General features: G+C 32.4%; 1 protein-coding gene across 1 annotated transcript in view; it reads right to left on the reverse strand.

Annotated features, from left to right (window-relative positions):
* ITFG1 (integrin alpha FG-GAP repeat containing 1) overlaps positions 1-12145 on the reverse strand; it is a 272577-nt gene that overhangs the window by 155957 nt on the left and 104475 nt on the right. The window contains exon 8 of the mRNA XM_074293314.1: positions 9361-9445. Within this exon, the coding sequence (XP_074149415.1) occupies positions 9361-9445 (85 nt within the window). The remainder of the gene's footprint in view (positions 1-9360; positions 9446-12145) is intronic.

Genomic DNA, 12145 nt, shown 5'->3' on the forward strand with positions numbered 1-12145 from the left:
TTTCACATTAAGAAACTAACCCTTGCCAAAGTTAAATTGGATTGGCATCTACATTTTACAAAGAATCATATAGGATTCACAATTTCATCATGTGATAGTTTGCCTTTTTTTCTTTATAATTTCTTCTTTCAAATACTGCTTACTCATATTTTTATTAAAGCTTTGTATTTTCAAAAATAGGTACAGATAATTTTCAGCATTCACCTTTGTAAAACCTTGTTTTCCAAATTTTTTCCAATCCTTCTCCCACCTTTTCCCTTAGATGGCAAGTAATCTATGTTAAACATGTGCAATTCTTCTATAAATATTTTCACAATTATACTGTGCAAGAAAAAGGAAGCAAAAGAGAAAAAAAAAAGGAAAAAAGGAAAAAGAAAACAAAATGAAAGCAAACAACAATAAAAAAGTGAAAAATATTATATTGTGATCAACACTCAGTCCCCACAGTCCTCTCTCTGGGTATAGATTGCTTTCTCCATCACAAGATCATTGGAACTGGCCTCAATCATCTCATTGCTGGAAAGAGCCACGTCCATCAAAATTGTACAATGATCTCCTGGTTTTGCTCATTTCACTTAGCATCAGTTCATGGAAGTCTCTCCAGGCCTCTCTGAAATCATCTTCCTCATAATTTCTTATAGAACAATAATATTCCATAGCATTCATATATCATAACTTATTCAGCCAATCCCCAATTGACAGGCATCCACTCAGTTTCCAGTTCTTTGTCATTACAAAAAAGGCTGCTATGAAGATTTTTGCACATGTGGATCCTTTTCCTTTTTTAATAATCTCTTTGGAATACATATCCAGTTAATGGCATTGCTAGATCAAAGGGTATACAGCCCTTTGAGCATAATTCCAAATTGCTCTCCAGAATGGTTGGATCAATTCACAAATCAATATATTAGTGTCCCAGTTTTCTCACATCCTTTTCAACATTCACCATTATCTTTTCATGTCATCTTTTGCTCATATTATTTAAAGTGTTAATATTTTTAAATGATCTCAATTAGAAACTAATTTATTTGAAGATCATACCTAAATCAAATACTTAATTATCAGTAAGATAGAAAAAACTAGTATTTATAATAACCTAGATGGCTCATAATTTCATGGAAACAATTCTATTCACTACTTAATAAAAGGTCAGAGTTTTCCTTTGTCTATATCCTTTGCTCACCATATTCTCTCATTTTGGAGTAGCTTTCCCCATTCTTTTTTAGTCATACTCATCTAGTAATCCACAGCTAATATATCTTTCTTCTCACTGAAATCAAGTACTTTCTACTTACTCTTTTCAACTCATAGAACTTATTATATGTATATTTTCACTATAACAAGGGAGATAACCCTTGTGCTATCTCATGTATTTTGGTATTATTTTATTATTATTATTATTATTTTAATGCACATCCTCTTCCTCTCCAAAGAGATCACAAACTGTGAACAAGAGTATTCTTACTCTCCTGATTTTTCCTTCCAAGATTTCCAAGAAGGATGATCCAGAGTATTTTTGTAATAAAGAAAAATAGTTTTGGGTATTATTTTAGTGGAGCATTGGTATTATGAATGGTTATTCCTGAAACAGGTACAACTCACACTTTCTCAATTTGAGTGCTTCTTATCTAGATTTTCCTGTAAATCTTCCAAAGGCTCCCTCCAACATCTTAGAATCCTTTTTAAAATTCTTTTTGCATTTTATGGATACTAGTGAAACACTTCAGCAACCTACTGGCTATCCTGTGTTCTCAAAACATGACTAAGTCATAATTGGAGTACTTCTTAGACTCTTTGTATGAAGAGAGTTCTGGTTTGGGGAATGGACAGATTAGAAAGCTGAATGGTAAGAGATACAAAAGATTATAATAAATTTCATGTATCAGTATTTATTCAGAATGATAAAGGCATGAAGATTCCTATAAACATGATTATAGAATGGGTGTGTTTAATGAAAAAAAAAGAAATATCATTTTAAAAATCATTTCTTTTGATTTATGCAACACAGGGAAAAATCCTAATATACTAAGTGAAATTTGTTAAAATGTTATTATCACATAAGTTGAGTCTATATCATGCTCTAAGGTTAAAAACAAAAAAAAGGTACTAATTATCTGTTAAACCACTGATAAAACTTAAATGGCAAAATGATTTAGCTTAAATACTGCTTGTAATTTTTTAGTATTATTCATGACATTCTCAGAGGATCACAGGGAACCTGTGAACTCCAAAAGAATTCTTTCTAAGAAAAAAGTTAGAATAAATAAGATACCTTACTGTATATAATGAGATGTGTTTATCAATAACTGGGCAAAATAGCAAAAGCAAGGATTTCTTTAAAAAGCTTTGAGTTTTAGGTAATGCATCCTTAATGGTAAGTAGTAAGTAGGTAAATATGGTAGAGATTTTCCAAAGAGAGTAAAAGTGTATAGGATGGACTAGATGAAAGCTATCGAACCTTTCAACTTTAAAATCCATGATTTTTAAACTGTAGGGCAGGGAACTTAGATATTCCAGGGAAGAGTATACATTATTAAGGATTTGTGGGTTAGAAAGGAAAACCATTATGAGCAAATGTCAAAATTTATCAAGAAATCAGGTCAAAGTAACTTTATTTTCTTCTTTGATCAAGGAATGACCTTGGGATTCCAAAGGAAACTTGTATTAAATTTTGCCAGTTATTTTTAGTCCCTCATATTATTCCTTGTGGACAAGATGGAGATATATAAGTTGAATGATGAGATAGCTAGGTGTATTCAGAAATGGATAGATAAAGAAGTGATTAATAATTAATGGATCAATATTGCCTTCAAAGAAAATCTTCAGTGGAGACATAGGATTCTCCTTGGCCCTGTGCTTTTCAACATTTTTTTAAATGACTTGGCTGAGAGTAAAAATGGCATAATAACCAAATATGTAGATTTGTGGGGAAAAAGTTAATAATTTTGATCACAAAACTGGGATCAAAAAAAAAAAACAACCTCAGTAGGATAGTAAAAGGGGATGGAACTAATAAAATGAAATGTAATAGTGATAAATGAAGTCTAAAATTTGTGTTACAAAAATTAACAACATAAATATAAGTTGGGAAAAACATTGTTAAAAATGTATTGTAACAGGACTTGGAGTTTTAGTGAACTTCAAACTTAATATGAGGCAATTCGTTACCAAGGCAGTGAAAGCTGCCCTAAAAGCTAGTTTTAGGTAAACTGGAGGCTGCATTAGCACTGACTCATCTATTGGTTGAGTTATATAAGAAGTGATATGTTCAATTCCAGGCCTTGCATTTTAATAAGCATCATGACAAACTGGAATTTGTCTAAAAGAAGGTAACTAGAATTAATTATTGAGAGAACCTCAAATTATGCTATACAAGAAATGTACTTGGAAATAAAGAAAAACTCTGTCCAAAAGGTGAAGTGCCTCAAGGAGAAGCAAGTTTCCTGTTACTAAAAGTTTTAAGGTATCTTTAGAGGCAGCTTGATGCTGCAGTCAATTGAGTGCTAGAGTTGGAGTCAGGAAGATTTGCTTCAAATTTCAACTTAGACCCTTTCTAGCAGTGTGACCCTGCTAGTTAGCCTTGGTTTGTCTCAGTTTCCTCATCTGTAAAAGTGGGGATACAAATAGCATTTAGCTCAAAGGGTTGTTGTGAGGACTAAATGACACAGCATATGTAAAGTTTTGCTAATCTTAAAATGTTTTATAAATGTTAGTTAATACAACAGATGCTAGAAGACCACTTACAAGAGATACTGTATAGAGCAATTCCTTCTCAGATATTAGATAATTTCTGAGATCCATTCCAACAATGAGTTGTTATGATCACATATGTCAAAATCCCTGCCTCCAATTCCTTCTCCAAAGTATGATGCACATAATTGCCAAAATGATAATACTAAAACACAGGCCTAATCAAGGAGGTTTACTCCCATTGATTCCACCATCAAACAGAACTTCTCTGTATGGCATTCAAAGTCCCTCACAATTTGGATCCAGATTCCCTTTCCAGGCTTATTACACATTTTCTCCTTCATATATTCTATGATCTAGACAAACTGGTTTCCTTGCTATTCTCTGTATATAATAAGCAGGCCATTCTTACCTCTAAACATTTTAGATTTCTTCAGTTTTCTTCAAAGTTCAGATTAAATGCTCTCCTTAACATGTGAATCTCTCCGGATGGCTCCTTCACCTCTGTCCTGTGGGTAGTTTTGCACCCTTCTCAACCCCATATTACTTGGTATATGCTTTTTATTTACTTCTATATATACATGTTGGTCTCCATAAAAGAAAGTAAGCTCAATATATGTAGGGACTACCTCACTGCTTTATTTTTTTCTCCAGCTCCAAGTATAGTACATTTACTAAGTAGGGAATAAATGTTGATTTATTGAGTGTGATGGGTAGATAAAAATAGAGTGGGTCCAGTCTTCTGATTCTTTATCAAATGTAGGTTAATGAGTCAGGAGACTTTATATTTCAAATTCTGCCAACGACATTTTGTGCCCCAAGGCTATTATTAATCTATTTTTTTTCCTTTCCCTACCTGAAAAGGAGAAAATAATATTTCTTCACATATTCTTGCTAAGTAAAAGATGTATGCATTAAGCACATTAATTATTATAACATATTTGGTTGTACTGTAGTGTAAATAATAAACAAAATTATTTACAAAGGAAATACTGTAAAATGTTACTTTCACTGGGATTTTCTAGGAATAGGTGTCACTTGCTTTTTGAAGGTTAAGCAGAAAACATTTTTTTTCCTGCACTAGATAGTAGTGATTAGTCAACACATCTTTGGGTATTTTGTAGGGCATTAGTTACTATATTACAGATGAAGAAAATTTAGGGGACTAACCGAGTCTTCTCTGATATTAACACATCCCAGGATTTATAGAGAAAATTCCAGAGAATCCAGATTTGGGTTTTTTTTTTTGTTTTTTGTTTTTTGTTTTTAAAGGGAGAAAAACCACTAAGACAATAGCAAGGAAGCCAGTTTGTGAATAAAAATAAATAAATTTTGAGACCAGTTATTTGAGATTTGAATGTAATATAAATTGAGTATGACTATTTCCTACTATTGTTTTTCATTATATTTCCTGTAGTAATTACATTCTAAGGTGAAAGGATGTCTACAGTGGATTCATATGATCTTCTAAGGGGCATTATGTGTTTCAGTCCATCAGCTGCTATTCTCAGTGTTCCTTGGACTCCTGAGTCAAGCTCTATAGCAGGGGTTCTCAAACTATGGCTTTCCGGCCTGCTGAGGACATTTATGCGGCCTGCCGGTTATGGCAAATGGGCTGAAGGGCGGAGACAGAGCGTGAGCTTTTGTTTTTACTATAGTCCGGCCCTCCAACAGTCTGAGGAACAATGAAATGGCCCCCTATTTAAAAAGTTTGAGGACCACTGCTCTATAGTGTAAGGAAAGGACAAAGTTGGGATAATCAGGAAAAGATCTGCATTTAAGATGGGTAACTTGGGAAGATACTTGACTGCTCTAATTCTCATTTTCCTTGTCCACAGAATAAAGATAATATTTACATACTATTTCACAACTATTTTTTATGAAAAAAGTACTTTGCAAAAAGTGTTATAATAATGTGATTCATTACTATTTAAGTTTTGTCCCTACTATTAAATTGATGCGTTACCTTAAGCAAACCACTTACTAGATCTGTAAAATGCAGAACTCATCTATATGATTTATAGGACTTATTTTGAAGCTAAAAGTCTGGGATTCTATGCTGAGCAGGCATTCAACGATCTCCTATTCAAAATTCTTAAGCACCTACCAAGCACATTTCAAGCACTATTGTAGGCACTGGGAATACAAAGACATGTGATACAAAAAGAGGTTACATTTAGCTATGGAAGGTAATGTGTACAAATATATATATTGGGAGAGAGAATATGCTAGTAGATGGGAATATCAGGATAGACTTCATAAAGAAACTGAAATTGGAACAATACTTTGAAGGAAATTAGAGAGATTCTAAGAGGTAAAGGGGAAGAAAGGGTAAATTCCAGGAGAGAAAAACATTGATGCAAAGGGAGAAATATGAGAGATTAAGCATCATGTATGAATATGAATGTCAGTTTGGTTGAAATGAAATTTAGGTGAAGCTTATTTATTTATTTATTTCTATTGAAAAAAAAAAAAAAAATTTAAATAAATATGTGGTCAGACACAAATAAGGCCAGAGGAAAGCAAACTCTTTGTTCACAGTCTAGGGTGGATAAGGGCTGAGAAGATGAAGGAAAAGAAGTAGAACAGGTGGGATAGTTCATATCCACACTATATTCTTCATCATCTCTAGGAGGCAATTCAGATGAAATATGTGAGGCAAGTGAATTAGTTACATGAAAGAGAATGTATAGATTCTGGATCTCCGTAAGATAATGTTCCCTGAACATCAGGAATTCAGATCCCTTAATTAAAAATATCATAAGATGATGGTGGGTTCTCACTCAGAGGCAAACTATTAGATGCAGAACTATGTGCTGTCACTGTAGACATTAAAGCATCAAAAAAATAAAATGGAGCATGTGAGGGTAAAGTGTATATATATGTACATACACACACACACACACATATATGTAAAATCACAGAAAATAGAAAGTTTTTTGATTTCTGGAAGAAAATCCATAATTGGGAATTCAAGGTATAATACTGTAATCATGAGGTTAGATATCTTTTGCCTTTTAGAATAGCTAAGAAAATAGGAATATAGCATGCTGCAGATGGGAAAGCAAAATGGATTTGGAACCAGAGTACATGGGTTCAAATCTCAGCTGTATCACTGAATACCTATAATTGAATAACCTGGGCAGTTAAAATGTGGAGACTGAGTCAAATGACTTCTAGAGTCCCATTGAGCTATTCCCATATGTATCTATAAACCCATATATAAAAATATTATGTGTGTGTACGTATATATATATATATATATGTATATATATGTACACACACACACAAAGGTAGATTGAGACTGCTTTTAAAGAACTTTAATTAATGAAAAAGAAGAGCTTTATATTTATTTGATTCATAAAGCATTAGGGAACAAAAGAGATTTTAACTGGACCTTTTATCCAAAACTATTTCAGTTTCCAAACCTTTCAATTTTAGAATAATGGGACTAACAGAATAAAAAAAGTCTTGGTAGTGAGAACAACATACTTAAGGATTATATTTGTGTAGAAAAAAAACATTTGGACTATAAAACAAAAATTGACTAAAGAGAGATGTTTGTATGCATTATAGAAAGCACACACAGTACTGATATAAATAATATATGAATGACTAGAGACTTCAAAAAAATCAACAAACATTCTTTATATTTGAATGATCACCCTTAGGCTACTTCATGAAGAATGTAATATTATTAAATGACAATAAAACTTTTAATTTATCCATGATTATAGTATCTGGTCTGGAAAAATTGAAGAATTGTAGGCATGGTAGGGATTTTATATGTTCATTATTTACTTGTACTGACCAATTTGAGAATTCGTTCTGAATTATCCTTAATAAATTGCTAAAGTCATAAGAATTTTTAATGTTCCTAACTGGGAATTGGTAAATCAAACTGAACTTAAAACTCAAAAAAAAAGGGAAAGAAATTTGATCTCTGCTAGGAAACCCACAATTTTTAATTCAGCATGTTTTTAATAAAAGTACTTTATTTCAGAACTGAGCAGAACCAGATCATTATACACGGCAACAACAAAATTATATTATGATCAACTCTAATGGATGTAGCTTTCTTAAACAATGAGATGATTCAAACCAGTTCCAAATGAGTAACAAATAGAATCAGCTATACCCAGAGAGAGAACTATGGGAAATGAGTGTGCACCACAAAATAGCATTTCCACTTTTTCTGTTATTATTTGTTTACATTTTTGTTTTCCTTTTCAGGGTTTTTTTCTTTCTTTCTAAATCCATTTTTTCTTGTGCAACAAGGTAATTGTATAAATATGTACATTTTAACATATTTATCATGTACTGGACTACTCCATCTAGGGGAAGGGCTGGGGAAAAGGAGGGGAAAAGTTGGAACAGAAGGTTTGGGAAGGGTCAGTGTTGAAAAATCACCCTTGCATATATTTTGTAAATAAAAAGCTATTAAAAAATACTTTACTTCAGTAATGAAGCTAGCTTTCCTTTGATTTTTGGAATAGCTTATAGGAATGCTGCATTCTGCAGAAGGGAAAGTAAGTTGAATTTGGAAACAAAAAACCTGGGTTTAAAGCTTAGTTCTATCATTTAATAGCTTTGTGACCTTAGCCATCTCTATACTAAATGATAAAAAATGGGGGCTAAATTAAATGATTTCTGAGATCTAAATTTCTAGATCTAGATGTATGAACTATGACATTCATGAACTATTCAATTGTAATTGTCTCTCTCTGGTTTGTAGCTAACATGGCCTTATGCAAATGAAAAAAATACAAAAATTATTGTTCTAATAAATTTTCTTTGGGGAAGAAAAATGGTCAAGCTTCAATATTTTGGACCCTTAAGTATCATGAAATGCTTTTTTAATCATGTAAATAATATGGAAACAAAAAGTAAATATTTTTCATCAAACCACAAAATTACTATACATTAGAAAACCCCCTAAAAATAAAGGAAACTTATAACATGTTTCAAATTTTCATTTTATATTCATTTTTATAGATATTTGTGTATGTATAGGTAAATATTCATATATATATATATATATATATATATATATATATATATATATACCTATATACACATATGTCCTTGTTAAGAATTTCCCTTTACATATATGATAGGAATGTCTGTCTACATTACGGGATCATAATTTTCTAATTAAAAGAAATATTAGAGGATATCAAGTCCAATTGACTAATTTGAGGCAGATGAAGAAACCAAGGCACAAAAAGTTTAACTGATACTGTCCAGGGTAATCAAACTAGTATATATCTGAGGTGGGATTTGACCACATCCTAATTCCAAGTTTAATATTCTATCTATTACAGAATGTTGCTGCTCTATTTCATAGATTTATAAGAAAAATAATCCTCATTGATATTTTTATTTAAAAAGTAGTTGTATGAAAGAAACATACATTATGTAGAAATAATCCATGTGAAGCTTCATATGAATAGGTTATACAATTATTGTATAAATTGTATAAAAGCCATGAAGTAACGAAGTTCATGGGCATTTATTTTCCAACTGTAATGGTTCCAGAGATATTATGGATACTTTCCAATACCCAGGAAAAATAACCAGAATTGATTTTATTAAATGGAAAGGGGAAAGATATTAAATATTTTTAAAGATGGGGGGAAGAAGGCGGTTAAAGCAAATAATCATCCTTACCAAAATCTGCAAATGCTGACTGACCAACCAGCTTCATATTTTGGGGTTTCTGAATTATGTAACTGGCAGAAGAAAAATTTCCATCCTGTTAAACACAGATAGAGTTTGTTAGAAATGCTGAGTCATTCCTGAAAATATAAATAAAAATGCTACTCTGTTGCCTCATGACAGTGACCCAGAGTCCTACAACTCCATCTCAGCAGAGGACAAATCTTGGAAGGCTGTACAATACTAGAAAAGCTTCACATATTGTCTTAGCAACACACTAAAATTTTTCTGAGTTTCAATTTAGTATGTATGGAGAAGTTCATCAGTAGAAGGCTGCTGCATGATGATGAATTCTCTAGTCATGATAACCCATCATCCTTATACCTGGATGGGCCCCTCATCTTCTGCTAAGATATTGGCAAAATAGAAGTAGAATAGTGGAAGATGCCAACAATCAAACAGTTCTAAGAATACTTACAATAATTAAATCATTTTGGGTATTCAACAATGCAAAATCCTTCTAGGGACTCAACAAGTGGATATATCATTGGAGGAAGAAACCTGCATTAGTCTAAACATTTTAGCTGTGAATGAAGACAAAGAGCTCATGAGTTCTCTTTGTAGGAGCAAATGAAGCAGGTATGTGTATATCCAAAGGCAACAAAAAATATCATTTCATGAGGGCATTTAGTCATCTTGTAGTTGCAATGGCAGGGATAAGCGTTTTCAAAAAAAAATTACTATGGACATTATTTCAGTATATGAGCCTTCTACTTCTACTATCGAGCCTCATACTGTACAGTATGAAGAGAGAGACATTTTAAGAACAATCTGAAAAAACCTTCCAATGAAAGCAGCATATCCTTCAGTAACTCAACTATATCAAAACAAAGGTAGGCCTAGGAAAGGAAAATGAAAAATAATTTGGAAAATAGTTGAGAAATAAGGAACGGGGAAAAGTCAGATTTGTAGACTGTATGCTAGCCTCATATTCATATAGCATGAGTGCTTGCTTTGATGAAAGTCAAATGGTGGTAGATATGGTAAACAACAATATTAGAAAAATGAGTGACTAAATTTAAACAAAAAACAACTAATTACTGATAGAGTAATTTTCCACTGGCTTGAAAAAAGCAAGGATAAAAATGAGAAACAAATTAGAAAAAAAAAAAAGAGAGAGAGAGAAGATATGCTCTGCAATTAAGGGAACTCTAACCTGATCCATTTAAGTAAGTAACTGATTCTTTTAATTTGGGGAAAAACTGATTCTCCCAAATGGGAAAATTCATAAAAGAACAAATACATACCCATACTATCAGCATTTGTTAAGAAAGATTAATATATAAAAATTAATTATAATCAAGAGGATACATCAAAAGACCTCAAAACCAAGTAACTGGTGGACAAATATGGAAGCCAAAGGCAATATCATCTTAAATTATAAAATCTTCTGGAGAAAAATGGTAAAATGTTATGAGCAGCAAAGATTCATAAAACAACAAGAAACACTAGAGGGAAAAATCAATTTTAAGGAAAGTTTTATATATGATTCAAATAAGTCATATCATCAAAAGAATTTATATGGATAGTTATCATATCTTGTATCTGGATTCTTATCTACTCAAATAGCCACCATACTGGTTCAGGCCTTAATCACCTTTTCCCAAACTATAAACAAGAACTTTCCCGGTTTTAAATCTCTTTCTATTCTAATTCATTCTCCACAAAGCCACCAAAGGTGCAGATTTGACAATATCACTGAATAAACTCCAGTGATTTCCAATTCTTTGGAAATCAAATGTAAATGTCTCTTTTTGGCATAAAGCTATCCATAACCTGATTCAAACCTACCTTTCTGGTTTTGTTACACAAACTAGCCTCCTTACTAATGATATTCCATCTCCTTTGTATTCTGCATTTATATTCTTTGTTCCCTATGCCTGGAATGCACTCCTTTTTCATTTTTCTATGCCTCTGGGAATCCTTGGTTTCCTTCAAGACTCAGTTCCTACTATTTTCCAAAACTTCTAGAAAATAAAACTATCAAGGCAGAAAAAATTGTTGAAGCAATTTTTGGTTCATCATTTAAGTACTGATTATGCTAGGTTTTTACTTCTAGTTCATTTCAGTGTTAAAGAGTTAAAAGTCTTTTGCATAGAATTCCTATGACAGGCAAAGGGACATATATGTATATGTGTATATTATTAACACAACAAATACTCAAAATGAGTTTACCTTGAACAGAAGAGATAAAAAGAACATGTGTCAATACAGAATAAACACAAAGTACTGTAGTTAAATAAAACATTAGACTTTAGTGAATGGGAGAATGACAGGGTCAAATTTGTGCTTTATGAAAATTATTTTGACAGTAGTATGAAGGACACACTGACGGGAGCAGAGACTTGAGGCTATCTCAATCCCTTGACCTCGTCCCCTATTGCAATAAGAGAGTCAGTACAATAACCTAGATGAGAAGAGGTGGTAGCTGTGTGGGTACAAAGTAAGGACTGATGAGAGAAATGTTATGCAGATAAAACTGGTAAGGTCTAGCAACTGATGCTTTAACCAAGGTGATGTTTATATGAGTAGAAAAGAGTCAGGTGTGAGTAAGGTTACAGAGATTAAAAACAGCAAGATTTGGCAACAGACTCAAAATGGATAGGAGGAAGTGAGGATAACTGTGGGATCATAACATGGGACACCAAAAAGAATGGTGATGCTGTGAAGATGAATAGAGAAGTTTGAAAGATGGGTGGTGGATTTGAATCAGTTTCACTTTGGGCCTATAGAGTTT

Source organism: Sminthopsis crassicaudata, chromosome 2, assembly GCF_048593235.1.
Source record: "Sminthopsis crassicaudata isolate SCR6 chromosome 2, ASM4859323v1, whole genome shotgun sequence".
NCBI lineage: Eukaryota > Metazoa > Chordata > Mammalia > Dasyuromorphia > Dasyuridae > Sminthopsis > Sminthopsis crassicaudata.